This window comes from Poecilia latipinna, unplaced genomic scaffold, assembly GCF_001443285.1.
Source record: "Poecilia latipinna isolate Pla-1442-1.1 unplaced genomic scaffold, P_latipinna-1.0 Scaffold1258, whole genome shotgun sequence".
Classification (NCBI taxonomy): domain Eukaryota; kingdom Metazoa; phylum Chordata; class Actinopteri; order Cyprinodontiformes; family Poeciliidae; genus Poecilia; species Poecilia latipinna.
The window spans coordinates 79,476-96,710 of NW_015113874.1; the positions used below are offsets into that span (position 1 = coordinate 79,476).

The 17,235-nt window shown below is 36.2% G+C and overlaps 1 protein-coding gene across 2 annotated transcripts in view; it reads right to left on the bottom strand.

Annotated features, from left to right (window-relative positions):
• bbs9 (Bardet-Biedl syndrome 9) overlaps positions 1 to 17,235 on the bottom strand; it is a 93,197-nt gene that overhangs the window by 64,172 nt on the left and 11,790 nt on the right. For both annotated transcript variants that reach the window (XM_015054537.1, XM_015054536.1), the window contains exons 6-13: positions 15,056 to 15,230; positions 12,706 to 12,790; positions 11,854 to 12,037; positions 9,371 to 9,500; positions 5,960 to 6,141; positions 5,010 to 5,086; positions 4,852 to 4,905; positions 4,141 to 4,243 (exon numbers count right to left, since the gene is read on the bottom strand). In XM_015054537.1, coding sequence (XP_014910023.1) covers positions 4,141 to 4,243; positions 4,852 to 4,905; positions 5,010 to 5,086; positions 5,960 to 6,141; positions 9,371 to 9,500; positions 11,854 to 12,037; positions 12,706 to 12,790; positions 15,056 to 15,230 — 990 coding nt within the window. The remainder of the gene's footprint in view (positions 1 to 4,140; positions 4,244 to 4,851; positions 4,906 to 5,009; positions 5,087 to 5,959; positions 6,142 to 9,370; positions 9,501 to 11,853; positions 12,038 to 12,705; positions 12,791 to 15,055; positions 15,231 to 17,235) is intronic.

Sequence of the window (17,235 nt, forward strand, 5' to 3'; positions counted from 1 at the left end):
CATCTGCAAAAAATTCGATATCCCTGTGAGTGCTTGTGTGTGTAATTGTTCTTCCTTGAATGTATGCCTTTCAGAGGCTTCTGGGTTTGACCAGCTTGAATGCTACCTAAACTCATATAAACAAAGCATCTCTTTGGTGGTGTAAATGTGACGGGATAATGACTGGTACCCTCTGATCTTCCATATAAACAGTGAAACTTGAAGAGCTGGTGCCAAAACAGAAAAGCTTAGAGCAACTAAACCCACCAGAAACATCCACCAGTTTTCCCTTCATGGAATGTTTTTTTGGGGGAATTTATTTTTGACTTACTTTGAGTTTTGCTGGCAGATCTTTAATTGTTTACTCTAACAAAGAAACCAAGTTTTACTTTAGGTTGCGGATTATATTTGTGTGGCAGCAAACATCTCTTCCACTTGCTCTACACATTGTTACTGTTTCTATGTTTTATGTAGGTTTTCTTATGCTATGGAATATTATTGTCAAAGCTCTTAAAATTCTTAATTTCTCATCTGCCTACTGTAAAAAAAGAGAATATGTGAATAAAATTAAAAAAAGGAAAAAAAAATTACATTACAAATTAAGTATGTTAAAGGAATACATGTAAATGGAAAAAAAACCAAAAAACTAAAATTCATGGGGAATGTACCATGCTGTGCAGCCGGAGCATCATGCTTGCATTAACAGCTGGAGAGGTCATGTACAGCATATGCACAGATAAGAATCGACTGTGGTAAGATGCTTTTCATTTCTGAATGCATGGATCATGAATCATAGGTAAGCAGTGGTCACTTTGAGTCAGGACTTAGAATAAATGGATGGTCCTCCAACCGACTGCGAATGCTTCTCACATCTTGAAATCATAAATTCACAATCCACTCTGGTCCTTCTCAAAGAGCTTGGTGTCTGCTCCTCTGTGATGGATGAGGGTTTCAGCGCACGTCAGGAGCAGTTTTGGAATTACAATAAAAGGGGAATTTTCTGTTAGTAATCCAGCTTTTATGCCTGAGTACATGGCTTCACAAAATAGCTGCCAACATGGTTCACTGTGTTAGTATAACCTGTGGACTTTCACTTGACATGTGACCTCATAATCTTGAGTGAGATTTACTCTTTCATTATGACAAGTGTGCAGATTAAAAGAGAACAAGCTAAGATTGATAAGGTAACACCATTTTATTCAAAGCTTCAGTCCAGATAAATCTACTGTGGCCAGGATGTGTTTGTACAAACCAAGCAAGGAGCAGATTATTCATGCTTGGCTGCTTTTTCCTATTTTAGGGAGTTGCTACATTTGGTTTATTATTTCTTAGGCGGAGTCACTGGTGTAAATTTGTTTTAACAGACAACAAAACCTCCTGACACACAGAGCACCAGTATGTCATCACTTATGACATATCTTTCTCTCCATGGAAAGATGATTCTCCTTATATAGGTTTTATTGATGCACTGCCATAAAAACAATGTTCTACTGAGTTAATTCAAGATTTAAAAATATGACTGAAGACAAATTACAGGGTTTTTCTATAGTTTATAGAGGTGTTTATTAGTAGCAGTGAGGCTTGGGTATGACTCATTAAAATGCAATCACCTCCAGCTTCATAATCATTTATTGCAAAGACAATCAGAAGTTTAAATTATTACTGAAACTATACAATTTTTGTGAAACCATGAAATCAGGTGCAACGTTCATTTCAGAATAGTCAAATGTACAAATGAGCTGAGAAGGAGTCAAATTACATTACTCTATAAATTAAATTAGAACAATAGTTGAAGAAATGGCCTTTTGTTGTTACATAAAGTAACATTTAATTTTAATGAAGGCACGACATCAAAGTTAATTGTTTGCACCAAGTACTCCAAATTATCACATGGTTTTACAGAATGGTTTAATTGCAGTAAATAACGGTTCAGGATGTCCAATAGTGTCTAGAACTATGTTTCCATTACAAATGTGCACAAAACTTTGTCAATCTTCTGCTAATGTAAAAAAAACAAAAAAAACAACTTTGCAATTGTAGAGTTTCCATTAAATAAGAATTGCAACTAAAATTGCAGGTGAATACGTTTGTTCATGCAAAAAATCATTAAAAAACATCCATAATCCTCCGACCACTTCCTGTCATCTTTGTCTTTTCCACCAACAGTAACGTCTGGTTGTTGACCACATGACTTGTGTGGTGCAATAAAGATGTTTCCATTGCAGTTTTGCTAACTTCACTCATTTCGATACGGCCAAAAAACCACAGGCTTTTCAAAGTTGCAGTGTTTTCAATAAGCTAATTGATTTTTGTAATTCCAATTTGCTCATTTATATGATCGATGGAAATACAGGTTAGAATCCACCAGGACTTTTCAGGATTGTACGGTCACCAGTCCAGGACTAGCTCCAAGTTTGCAGCAGGTGGGTGACATTGACGGAAATGCTTTTGTACAATGTTCACTTCTGACCACAAAAAATAAAAAAAATATCAGGAACAGACAGAAATTTTGCAGGAAGTCCAAGTTTTAACTGCAGAAGATTGTCCTATTAATCTTTTGATTGTTTGGGAGATCTGGAAAATCACTTGGTGAAGGAAAGGTGAGCATTAAAGAAGTTTGTGGAAACAGTGAAGCATTGTGATGCAATCCATGTGTTGGGTGTGCGTCTCTTCCAAGAGAGTGGGCTTACGACCAGTTCTGACAAGGACTGTGCACTGAATAAAGATTGAAACATTCTCCAAGAGCAACATCTTCCAGGTAGCATGTGTAGGTGATCTGTGTGCTTTAAGGCAAAAGTAATAAGTGGATAAAAAATAAATAAATCAGAACACGTTTTTGACCCAAATCCTATGCTAAATCCATAGGGTCCACTGAGAACCAAGAAAACTGATCAGCTCCAAGGTACAATAAAACATAAATGAGTTACTATCAGTCATGATTTGTCCAGAAATTTAAGTCTACAGTAAAATGGTAGACCAGAGTATAAAGGTTCAGAAAAAGGTCAACACTGTAAGTATTTAACTGTTTGCATGAACATGTTGTATTTGCTAATCAAGACCTCTGAAAAGTGTTGAATACTTTGCATATCAGCATTCAACATGTGGAAACACAAACAACAACAAAGAAACCAACAATTGTAAAATGTGTGCAACATCTGAAGCTGCTCCCAGTGTATGCTGAGTACCTCACTGGAGCAGAAAAAGCTCCCCTAGACTTTCATGATGTGGAACATGTTTGTAGCTGCTAAGGTAGAAACGATTTAGAATTAGATTTTCTTATAAGGACTACATTACAAAAAGCTAGAATAGCTTCCGCAATTACACATATAAAAACTAAGTAAAAAAAATGGCAATGAGATGCAGTTAAAGCAGACTCCAATCACTGTGTTACGACATTGCTAATGTTGTTTTAATGAGCTGACAGTACTGGTGTTTAGGGTTAAAAGGTTGAGTGCATAAATAGTCTGGGTGATTCACTTCAACATTAGTGCTGCCTGGAAGAGACCAGCAGTAGAAGACATGGTGTAAACACTGATAAGAGCCAGACAAATAAAAGTTAGCACACTCCTCTTATTCACACAGGCGGGTGTGTGTGGAGCAAAATATGAAGTAGGACGAGATGTTCAATACATAAAACACATGAAGCAGAGCCTGAGAGGACCCATGGAAGAGCATAAATGATGGACGACAGATGAAGAAAGATCTTGCACAAAACCAGATGCATAAAGCTGTGGATTATTTCCCTAAAAAAAAAAGAAAGTACACAGTACTGTATTGTATAGGTCCTTAAATCCAAACAGAGTATTATGTGAAGTTTCCTCAGTTCAAAGAACTCCACAAGCAGCATTAACAAGAAACATCCAAACAGCTGAAATGTGTGTTGCTTTTATTTAAAATCATTCATCTGTTAAAAGTTGACTTTTTTCTGCAATATCCATGTATTATTTATCACACCCTTAAACTCCAGCTAAATCTGAGGAAATAAGGAACAGGCAGAACAAATACACAGGAAATTAATGAAAATTAATCAGAAATCGACCATTCATCACATATATTTGAGCAAGTAACCCTAGCAAAGACAGCCATAAATCCTGCACGCACACACACAAACACACACATGCATTCACACACAAACAAAAATAAGAAGAGCAGTTTACTAACCCATTGGTTCCAAAACAAACTGGTCCTGAGTGACAGCCAGGGGGGGCTGGACACAAATGGACAGCTTAGCAGACTGTAGCACAGAGTTGGCCTTCACCTTCACCTGCAGAAAGACAACATCAAAAGGTTAACCTAGAAAGACATGTTTTATTTTTTCTGATGCCAGCAGGCTGGAGGTGTCTTAAAGCAATCATTAAGAAATCATTATGCTAAATCTTTTTTTTCTTTCTCCATCTGTGTTTGAATGTTTTAAAGGTTGGTCTTAAATAACTCTGCAGCTACTCCTTCATTGTATTTTACTTGCTGCAACAAACCAAATACAACAAATCAGCACAAATATTTCCGATTACCTGTTGGCAGAGGGATAAGGGGATAATTATTAGGGTTTGTGCACATTAAATAGTTGATGAGTCAACCATAAACTCTTAATTAAGGTATACATACTCCTCTGACATCACCAGTCAGACACTAGAAGCTTGGCTGAAAATCAGATATCCAACCAACAATACAATGATCCAAAACACAGCAGCAAATCTACCATGGAACAGCTGAAAAAGAAAAGCATCAAAGTTTTGCAATGGCATAGTCAAAGTCCAGATCTCAGCCCAATTTAAGACACTGTGATGGGACCTTAAGAGATATGTGCAGAGACTAATTAGACACTTTGTCTTTATGACAGTATGTAGACAAAGAAACAATAAAATAATTTACCTGTACAGTAACTGAGGGTACAGGCAGACCATCAATGTCTTGGATTAGAGCTTGCTGTAAAAGAACGAATTAATACATTTAAGCTTCTGCATGTAAATCTTTATGATCTAAATATCTGCCAATCAGTTCATGAAGAACATCTGAGCTTGTGTGTTTACCGATGGTGTGTCGAGGCATGAAGACACAGTCGCCTTGACAGACAGATCATCCACAGCATCAGATTTGGGGAGTATATCTATGAAAAAAGGCATGTATTTAAAAAGCTGGAACAAGTGTCTTAAATAAACACTTGTTTTAGTGTTTGTTTAAGCACTAAATACCTTGCGTTTGCAAAAATGCAAGGTATTAAATTAAGAAAGAGAAATATTTTTTGAGAAAACATTGGCAGTTTCGGGTGAAACCAGATATTTACATACACTGTTTAAAAATAAACACAAAGTGTAAAAGTCGGTTTTTCAGAGTATCGTAAGCATACAAAAGAAATGCTGAGTGAAAGGAAAACGCATGTAAGAAAAATAGTACAGAAGCGACTACCTGCAGTCTTAAGAGAAATGCTGAGCAACACTTATTTAGTAGTTTCACAAATTATGGAAGCCTCAAGACTGTGCAGGTTGGCTTTTGCGATTGGTGAAAAACCTAAAATTTCCACGTTAAAATCCCACTTTCTGTTAATTGTTTCCACACATAAACCTAACCATTCTATTGTCACCTTTGTGTGCACAACTAGTATGTTCAAAAGATTTTTTTCTGTTCTTTGTTTTTATGACACAACACAAGAAACGTATAAAGTCCAAGTCCTGTGGTAGTAGGGATCTAAAAATGTCTTTCAGAATGGCAGTACTTGGAAATCTTTATATTTACTCCAGTGGTACTTTGCATAAAAAAGATTAAAAACCACTGCCATAGTAATGTTAGTATATATAAACTTCTGAAGAAATGAATTTGAAGACAGTTGAAGGAAGAGGAAAATGAATGAAACTGCTATGTGGGCCAAACTTTAAATCCTAGTTATTGTACAGTAGAATCCATGAAATTGAGAGTCCAGTTTCGTCAGGAAGTTGCTTCAAATTCACAGCATTTTAGAGCTCTTTTTCTAGTATCCTCTCACCTTGAGTCCTTGTAGCCTCTCTGATGAACTTCTGCAGTTTCTTCATCTCAGCATCAATCTGCTCATAATCAGCCTCCCTGGCATCTACTTTTGGAGTTGAGAAAAAGGAGGGGTCTGTACCCATGTAAGAGCACAAAAGATGTCCGTCTGAGCTCAGACTGACCACAACACCCTTCAGCTCCCTGAGGAAAAAAAAAGAGGACAGGGTTAACTCTGTAACTGCTGCCATCTGCTGAGAACCTGTGCTTCACATTTTCTTTGTAGTTCAACTCTATTCCTTAAGGATAACAGAAGGGGAAGCTCAGTGCCGGCTTTTTAATGTGGAAATACATGATAGGATGGAGAGTATGAAGAAATGCAGAGTGATCCAATAATGCTTAAACGGTGAAGTAACTTGTTGCAGATGTGTTTATGTGATTTCTGGTGCAGTTCAGTGAGGAGGTAACACATTCATCCGCACACAAATACACATAAACACACACGAGACAGCCGGCTGCACACCTGCACAGGAAAGTGTCTGAGGGAGCACTAAGCTTTCACTTTAACTGCTGCAGGAAGGAATTGATGTTTACAGAGGCAGGACAAAGATTTGCAAAAACACACACATCTCCAAGAGCTGTCATTTTTACTAAAATAAGAAAAATGCAGTAGACACAACAATTTTTTTAAAACATTGTTTTTGCTATTTTTATGAAAATAACTGTGGATCCTGCATAAACGGACACATGAACAAGAAATCAAGACAACTGCCAGGATACAGGCCATTTGTCAACAGAACATTTTTTATACTGAAAAGATTAAGTGAATTTTTACAGATTATGGCATAAAGAAGTCGCCCTCATTATGTTGATGGTTCACAATGACTGGTGGCGTGGTGCCAAGCTACTGTGTGCCAGACTTGCAGATTCAGCACTATGATCTGCAAATTAAACAGCCTCAGCATTTAGTACAACCTAATATTACTATTCACTAATATTCTAGTTTGATCCAGCTCTGTGGTCACCCTCACTGCTCTGATCCTGAATCTGGACATCAAAATGTTATCATGAGGAGAACCTATTTTACTTATTTGGCAGAAGTTTCATACTCATAGGTTCTCATAAGCCAGCAGGGGTCTGAAACCTTTATAATCCTAAGAGCCATGTTTGTGTTCAGTCCCACTAAATAAAACTTTAGAGTTGCAAATGTTATATGACCTTAAAAAAAATCACACACAAAAAAGAAGACTACCTGAAATCGTTGATCAATTTCTCCTTCAGAATTTTTTTTTCTTAAATTTTTAAACAAACCCGTTTTATTTTTGTTTTAGGTTTTTGCAGAAAGGAGATGTAAAAGTTTTATGCTATTGCAATTTGAATTTATGGAAAATAAATCGTCAGACATAACTTAGTGGCACACAACTGTCAGGCATAATATTATGACCAGCTGTCAAATAGTGTGTTTGGTAACCTTATCCTAGCTAAATATCCCTCACCTAGAAGTGTAGTGTCAAAGAAATTAATGATCATGATAAGTTGTTATTCTCTGAGGGACATTTTATGAATTGTTAGGTATGTTGTTAAATTTGCTAAAGTGAATGTCTGTGGACAGTTTAGAATGGAAAAAATGAGACCAATCGGGAGACTTGCTTTGCTTCAGTGTGTCCCTGAAGCAAAGCAAGAAGAAATTTTGGAACCCTACAGTAAATCTACGGTGAGCTGCTGGGGTGTGTGTTTGTTTTGCATGGTTTGCTGTGTATTTGTGTAACTCTCCCACACTCCTCCATGTCCCACAGACACACCGAACGACCCGTTGACTATCAAAAGCTTAAAAACAACACAGCCTCAAACTAAACCAAACAGCTACCCAGACACACACTATCTCCTACATCTAAACCACACATGCGCAAACACTGGATCAGAGACCACATCATTTTTCAACTGTGTTTGCGCTTTACGTTGTAATTGTATCAAATTGCAGCTTGATTGTAGTTGTTTGGAAAAAGACAAAGGATTGGCTCTGACTGGTCCCTCCTCACTATGCTATGATTGGCCAGCTGGAACACATTGCAGGGTTATTTCCTGCCAAATGTCTGACACCGGATTTTACAAGCTGATAACTGAATCAGCGTACCTGTTGCATGTTTATTAGTGCTCGTGAATATTTACGGCTACATTCAGAAAAATGCATACACTTTGTATAGAACCCTTCAATTTTAAGGAGATTTGGTAGACCTTAGATTCCATTTTTTGCTCATTTATTTAAAACTAAACTGATTTTTACCTCCCTTGACATCTTCTTTGTTACATATGGTGGCAAGATAAACTTACACATTTAGTCTTGTTTATCTGAAAATATGAACAACTTTTTCTTTGTATTTATCTGACAGAAGAAATGGAAATGTGTGGAAATGTTTAGTCAAGGAGTTGTTTCCATTAACAATTTTTAGACTCACAAAATTAAAACCCAAAACCCTATTGGATGACAGGTTGTTTTGTCTTTCCTATTTTGAATAGTGGCTCAGAGGAATGGGTCTCTTTGTCATTCAGACAATAAAATATACATTTTATTGCCTAAAATGCAAAAATGTAGCATTCATGTAGTGCATTGACTCAAAACACCTAAACATTCAGCTTAAGAACTAAACTTTCATTCAAATTATGATTTGAATGAAATCATAATATGATTTCATTCAACTTTTACCAATTTTCCTGTATAATACTATGCTACTGTGATAAAAGATCAATTTACTTCAGGGATTTTTACCTGTGTGTGACAGTACTATTTACTAGATGACAATAAGATTTAAATCAAATAAAAATTCAAAAATACTTCATTTATCCCAAAGGGAAATTGAATGCGGTCGTCAGTCTTGCAACAAATCTGAACATCCATCTGACTAAAGACTGTTGATGTATGGCAATCTCATGAATACATGCCAACAGTTCAATTTCCAATTAGTAGGAATGATATTCCCCATAAACATGTCCTGAATGACTCCATCAGTTTTTGGCCAAAACTGTTAATTCACCTAATTTACTTTGGCTGCTACTCTTTAAACCTTTTTTTGGCTTCTTTTTAAACTATTGAGATTTGGGGTCATAATATTTGAGCGCTTGAGATCCTAATCAGCTTCTCCAAGATGTAAAAATAATACCTTATTGCCACAGTCACATCATAAGAATTGCCAAAAAATTTAAACATTTGAGCAAAAATTATTCCACCTGCACAGCATCAACGACACTTTGCCAAAATATTACGAACAAAAGTCAACTAAAAGAACAAATCTAAGATAACATACAGCAACTCCAACATCCTGCCACCATGAGCCGCACAATTGTAGAATACAAGATACGGTCTACATGGATGAGTATTGCTCTGTGCATCACACATCAGTCCCAGATGTGCTGTTTTACTGGAGGGGGAACTCACGGGAGATTGGCGACACGAACAGCCACGGGGACAAGGGGAAGCTGGGCTGCCCACTTCAGCGTGACGTCCTGGTAGACCAGCAGCATGTTGTTGTGGTTACCAAGCAGCAGGTTTGTGGTGCCATCTTTCACTAAATAATAATAACAGACAAAGGAGATTAGGCAGAAAATCTGTCACTTTCAAACATTTTTGAAGCAGGCTTGTAATTTATGCAGCAACAAAAAAGTCAAAGGCATTTTGAACACAAATTCTCAAGTCAATTAAGTAGGTATTTTTTCTGAAAGTAAAAAAAAAAAACAATCTCTTTGGTGCATTTATTCACTTTGGTATCTTGTGGTTAAAAAGTCAGCATCAGTTTCATAGGAGCACAAATTTGAGGTTTTTGTCTCTCATTCTTAGTTACATGAAACAGTGGCACATATTCACAAATCTAACAACCATGGACAAAAATAACAAATTCCTGTGGTGGGTGGCACTGCCCTTCAGGATGAGTGCAGCTTGAACTCTCCGTAACAGGAAAATCATCTCTTTACACTTCACATATGGTTTGAATAAGAGATGCTCTCATCAAGATCTTTCATTCAGACACAAACTCTGTTCTTATAGGTGTACTGTAAATAAAGCTTAGGCACTTTCTCTTGTGAACCAAGGCTAGAAACATGAAATATAAATACTGCCTGTGTATCAACTCAGGCACCATCCAGTCAACCCACCTATGGTGCAGTTACCACCTAGTGAGATCTGAGGTGACGGCCACACGCAAAACAAAGCTCACAGAAGTTATAATATAGTAACAGCGGTCAGCAGGGTATTACAGTGCTGGGGTCAAAATGATAGAGTGTATGTTGATGCCACATCAAAGCAAACACACCTTATATCTCAGCAGACTCCTAAAAATGACAGTTTAATTATAGAAGGAGGAGTGTGAATTATGGTGTTTTTAACCTTTTGTTCAATCCTGTCTTCTCCATTGTCTCCATAGTAAAGCCAGTAGATTTTCATTGTTGCTGCTTGATTTTCATTGTTGCAACATGTTTCTGAGCTAATTTTCTTCTCAATCTATGTATATATAATTACTTTACTGCTTGACATTAGGGCTGGAACTAACAGTTACTTTAGTATTTGGTTATTCTTTCGATTAATTTGACGATTAGTCAGATGGAAAAAAAATGGAACATTTTGCAGATGTTTCATTTAAGTCTTTTTTATACAAGTAGGCATGCATTATAAGATGCAAATAAGCAATTCACTTTCTTTTTGAATAAGAAAATAAACATTTTATTGCCTAAAATGCAAAAACGTAGCATTACTGTAGTGTACATGCTGGTTATTTGATGCATCTGCAAATAATACTTCTAACATCAACATGTGAAAATTGTCCTCCTTTTAGAAAATGGTCTATATGCTGCAGTTAACAATTAATAAATTACTAAATTAGTGGAATTTTTGAATAATAGATTTATAATGATTAATCTGATTAATCGTTGCAGTCCTAGACATTTTATAAACCTGATGAAGAATAAGGATATAAGGAAATGATGAGCAAAAGGGTAGAATGCTCAAGCCATTAAAACACAATGTTCAGCTGTAGAAAGGGGAATGCAAAAGGTTATAAAAATTCTCTGTCTAATACATATATTTTTCTGAATGATAGAAATATGATCTCACTACTTTCCTTGGCATGATTACAGGTTTGCATGCACATAGTGTTTAGTGACAAATTAAAGTTATTCCCTCTGGAACTCCACCCATTAATTCAAAATAATTTTTGATGCGGTCAAGGTTTGTCAAACACATCAGTTACAAATTTCCCCAAAGTGATTTAGCTTAAATGGAAACTGAAGGCCGCTGCAGATGACTTACATCATTTCATAACAATAAAATGACCAAATAATAATGCTTGTATTTGAATAGATCTGTCATCTGTTTATTGCATTCTTACAGTTAGAAGTCACCATTATTTATCATAGAGGTGAAGAAATCTCATATTGGAGATGAGGCCAAAACAATTACAAAATAAAAGAAAGAAAGGAAGAAAGAAACAGACGGACAGAAAAAAAGATGGATGGAGGGGGACAGTTGATAAGGGTAAGAGATTTGATCCAGCTGAGGCAGATGTGAGGCCTGAGGCCAGAAGGAAAGCATTAAAAAAAATCTGCAACAGATCGCCGTTGTCTACACTCCTTACACAACACAAAAACTATGAGCAAATGTTTAAGACAGTGTGACTGTTTGATTTGCTACTGAATATTTGGTGGCAGCTCAAGTAGACACACTGTTAATATCCACCTGCTGAAAATATTTAATCTAGTTATTGTTGACAATACAAACTCCAGCCATGTGGAAATCTTCCCAACAAAGTCAATAAATATCACAGTCCAAAGCATCTTGTGAGGTAAAAGCAAACAAAGAGTCTGGCAATGAAACTCTTCTGTTCAGAAGAGAAAAGCTGTAGTTTCTGTGCCAATTTCTCTCCAGCTTACCTGAGATATAGGGTAGGAAACAGCTGGGATTAAATTCTAGTTTCTTCATGAAGCGTATCTGTCCGTTATCACGAAGACAGAAGAGGTTCCTCTCGCCCAGCACAAGGATGGAGGACGAGGAATGGGAGAATGAGGGTACTGATATGTCCAGGGCCTGTTCTCCCAGGACAAATGTCCAGTCAGGCTGCAGAGAGACACACAAAATTAAAGCAGACCATTAGAATTAATATTGTACTATTCTTCAACTTTAAATTACTGTAAATTATGAATAATCACTACTTGAACAAGCCTTCAAATAGCTTGAAAGACTTGCATCATTTTTGTTACATATTGCGACTATGAGACACAAACAAGATAACTTACACAGGATCTATATGACTGAAGCATAATTTCACATACTTCTGCACTACATGTACTTTTAATCAAATGCATGTGGTTAATAGTTAAGCAACCAAGAGGTAATAACAGATAAAGCTGTCATCAACCTCAACAATTAAAGAAATCGAGGATATAATGGTGAAATTTAAAGAGCAACAGAAACCAGGATAGCAGATCAATTGCACTTGGGTATATTTATGCTAAACATATCATGTTCAGTGGACATATGAGAAGATATAGATACCTTTTTACTCTACATTGTTAAGATGCAGACTGCTACAACTAACAACTCTGTTCAGCAAAGTGTATAAAACTTTCTATTTAGATATCAAATGTGCAGAAAATGCATTTAAGGTTAATTTTTTGTTGTTGTTTTTTTAGCAGAGACTCAAAAATGTTGCTATTCATATGTGTTGACAATCAACCAAGCTCACCCTGGACTTCTGTCTATCTGTATGTGAATTTAAGACTCACCGTCAGCCTCTTGCCCCCAGTTTTAGGAAGTAAATCAGAATCCTGTCGACTCTCTGCATCTGTAGCAACGGCCAGAGTCTCATACCTGAGAGTCAAAATGAAACAAACAGTTACTGACAGAAACAGTGATACCATTTCTAAAATCCTGTTCAAGTACTGTCAGGGTGATTTTCTGTTTTTCTCAACTGCTCTTTTGTATCAATCTAACATTTTAATCATAATATGGTAAAATCAACACAGGTTATCCAGCACTGCATTTAAATTTTCAGTTTTACCTTTTATTGTAGCTTTGCTTTCCTACTTCTAACTTGGATTTTAATTCCAGCTAACATTCTCCTTTCACTGTTGGTTAATATTCAAATGTTAAATATCATAAAGCATGTTTAAAAATATTTCCCCCTTCTTCACAGCCTCTCTTAAATCAGTCAACACTGTAATGACCCACCTTTTTCAGGAAATGGCAGTCAATCAGTTTTAGTCAGTGAACAGTATACACCTGGCAAAAAATTAAGTGGTCAAGCTGATCTGTGGTCAGTTGACTTTGGCATTTGTAGTGTTAGCCGTTTTCCAGTAAGAGGCTGGCAGACGAAGCAGCTTGGAGGGAATATATCTTTCTTCACCGACACGTGAATGAACAGCGCTCTAAACGTAACCCAGTATGACTCCGAACCACAGACCAAACACTAAATACCTGCTGACCTAGCCACTCTGTGTTATCATACTGAAAAATATCTTTGGACCATAAAACTGGTATTAATCGAAGCAGACAGGTTTAAAACCCATCTTATATAACAGCAGTCTTGCTCTATAAAGGCATCCAGTGCATCACCTCATGGGCTCTGCATGTTTTACTTTTTTTTATTTTTTTTTATTTTAGTGATATATTATGAGCATATCGTAATATCATAAAGATTTTATGACAATATTACAAGATAACATTGAGTTCTTCCATACAACAAAAATTACAACAAAATTCCAATGCTGCCTCCAATGCTGACAGTTTTTTCTCATCAAAATTGAAAGCATAAATACAAAAGTTCACTCTGAATTTATGACCAGTATTTGTGGTCAGGAGGAACCTGTATTTCTCTCGAACCAAACTGGATCAATGTTTCAGCAGTACCCACAAGTTCCTTGATAATCAAATTTTATAACTGGAATTTAGAAAAACACATTGAGAAACATGTATAAAACTTTATTCCTTTTTCACAAGGGTCAAATGTAATAAAAAAGAATCCTAAAGTTAGATTTTTGCAGTAAAACACATGATTTATTGTTTCTACTCATCCATTCAGTAGCGGCCTCTGCTTAGCCTCTGCAACGACCAGCAGGAAACTAATGAGCTTTATGGATGACTGCCAGTAAAGAAACATTTTCATCATGCTGTGAGCACTACTTGGAGAAAAAAAATCGAAATATATAAAATGTGTCAGGGCAGGCATTCTAGATGTTTACAGAAAGACTTAGTGAATTCACAGGCATACCACTGTATGAGTGACTGAATTATATTCCGCATAACACTAAACATGTATACTTGTTTGATACATATAGAGACTGGTAATTTCCTCAGCTTAGTCCACTTTGATTTTATTAAATGATAATTTGACTTTAAAATCAAAGTAATGCGCTTTAAAAAGCAGAAAATTTTATTTCCCAACAAATTTATTTGCAATCTAATAGCCATTAGCTTTATTCCACTATAGTGCCATTATTTTTCATAATCAATCAGTCAAGTTTATTTGTATAGCACATTTGCAACAAGGCAATTCAAAGTGCTTTACATTATAAAAATACAAAATTACAAAGTCATATTAGACACTACCCATTCAACAATTTAGAAAATCAGTAAACTTTACATTTTATGAAGTGCCATCATTATATGACAAACTGTTGGTCAGTGTTTCACTTATTATGGTTTAAGTCTTTTAAAGCAAATTTGAAATGCAGTGGAGAGAAAAAGCTGTGTTCATCTATAGCAGTATGTATTTTTATTCAGTGGGATCAGGTTTAATTTGGGATTTTATGTCTTAAACCAGCAAGCAAACTAAGCTTGTGTGCTTACAAATACAGGTTTGTGTATGTTTCTGTTCTGATCTGCTCAGTGATGTTTTACAGTAATAATAAATGACCTCACGGAAGGCGAAGCTTATAATATTAGCCATGACTTTCTCTATTACAAGAATATTTGAGTAGTTATGAAATTGTTTAACCTCAATGTTTAAGATGGCAAATATTTGTCAGTTACAGGTCATTTCTGTATATAAAGAGGTGGATTTATTCACTAATTAGATTTCCAGAAAAAAACTGTTGCCAGCAGATGCATCACAGTTGTTTTTTAGAATAAACCTACTTGTAGCCTTCAAGCTGGCGTGCAGAAGACACGGTGAGGAAGCTGTCGGTTCTGGGACTGTAGACCAGCGGACCGGGCAGCAGAAAGCCAGGAAGGAACCTGCCAAAAGAGTAGCTGTCCTGCTCAAAGAACATCAACATCCCATCCATAGACTGGATGCACAAGGAATGGTGACCTGATGGAGAGAGGAGGGAACAACACACAGAAGACGGCTTAAACTCCTACTACAGGAAAAAAAGCAACATAAAATTCAAAGACTAACTTTTGAAAAGTGTCAAAAAGGCTGTTTAGTCCAAAGCTTTTACTGTAAATAACTTCTACCCGGAATATATCACCAGGTCAAAAGTAACAATTTTCTCTATCCTGTACATAAACTCAAAGGAACATTTTGCTTTCACTGCCAACGTTATCATTGAAAGGAAGTATTCAAATTCTTATTGATTTACAAAATTAGGATTTTTTTTTTTTTTTTTTTACTTCCTATTTTGAATTTAAAAAGTTTAACTTGTCAAATTCCTCTGAAATATCGGTATCTATGTAGGAGCATTTTCCAAACATGGCAACAGGATTCATATACATTAAACTTTTCATGCTGTGTAACATTACAAACACAAACTTCACTGTACTGTGATAGACCAACACAAAGTATTTATTATGATAAATTGTAAGGAACAATACTTGATTTTTCATTTTTTTACAAATGAAAGTCAGAAAAGTATGAAGTGCATCTGCACTTAGTAGTGTTACATGATAAATCGGACAGCCGATAAATTGGGCCTGATTATTTTTGGGAGATCGCTAATTGGCTGATACTCACATGTGTAAGGTCTACACATTTGCAGTTAATAATAGTCCCCTCACTGTTGCTAACTCAGCGACTTTTTTTGCAATATTCAGCAACATTTCAGAAAAAAAAAAAAAAAAAAAAAAACCTGTATCAGCCAAAACTGGAATCAGCAAGTTAAGCTTTTAAAAGATTGGTAATTGGTGACCGGTCAGAAAACTCCAATCGGTGCACCCCAAGTATTTATCTTCCTTTATTCTGATACCACAGTAAAATCCAGTGCTAACAACTGCCTTCAGGAGTTAACTTTGCAGAAAAAACTATTGTGAGATGAGAGAAAATAATGTTTAGATTTATATTCTGTATTGCAGCAGCTGACACAAACCCTGGATGACTGGAGTTGTTCTGTTTTATTTCAGTCCTGTTCTCATTTTGTTCTGTAAGGTGTGCTCCCCCCCTTGGTTGAATCTGATATCTCGATTAACACCTCCACATCCACGCACACACGCAAACACACCTGAGTTTAAGTGTAAACGTGCACACATATGTGTGTGTGTGTTCAATAGGAATGGCAGGATGTTGAATTTACAAAGCCCTAACTCACAAAACACACCGACACGTGCATGGCCATAAAGCAGTGGAGCTACGTGAGCCACAGAACTATAATTAGGCCTCAATGCGCTATTAAAAGTCATACTGCCATCAACTACAGGTCAGGAAGACAACTTCCTACAGCGCAACACCTACACACACACACTTAATATCCATCACCAAGGATTTAGACAGAAGAAAGTTCCACACACACTTACACACCTAACCCATGTAAACAAGTGAGAGTGTGTTAGTGATGAGTTGTCTTTCAGGGTGGCCGTTAACACACACAAGGACATGGCCTTGAAACCGCACCACATGACCACAACAGCAGATATAGGAGGAAGGCATGCATGCTTGAATATTGGTGTATTAGAGGGTGTATTGTGTGCATATTTGAAACATTTACAAAATAAATACATGAAGAAAAGAGCATGAAATGTCTGTCTCAAATAACTGCTGGGTGACTACTCCAAATGTGGAAAAATATTGGAAACACGCAGGCCTGAGTTAACTGTAGCGCTGACAGTGTCTGTCATCACTGGGTTTGTGTGTTATTTCTAATCATATTCCGCCTGTAATTGTAGCCTCTTACATAAAATCAGATTTATTTGAATAAAAGCAAAAGCCACCCACCTCTTAAATCAGTAAAAGCTATTTTTTTTTAACGGCATTGGAGTTTTGACGCATTCTATTCTTGGGATTGAAAATGTAAAAAAAAAAAAAAAAAAAAAAACCATTAAAAACAAAAAAAAAAAAAAAAAAAAACCCTAAAATTAAAAAAAATTTTTAACCCTTAAATTTG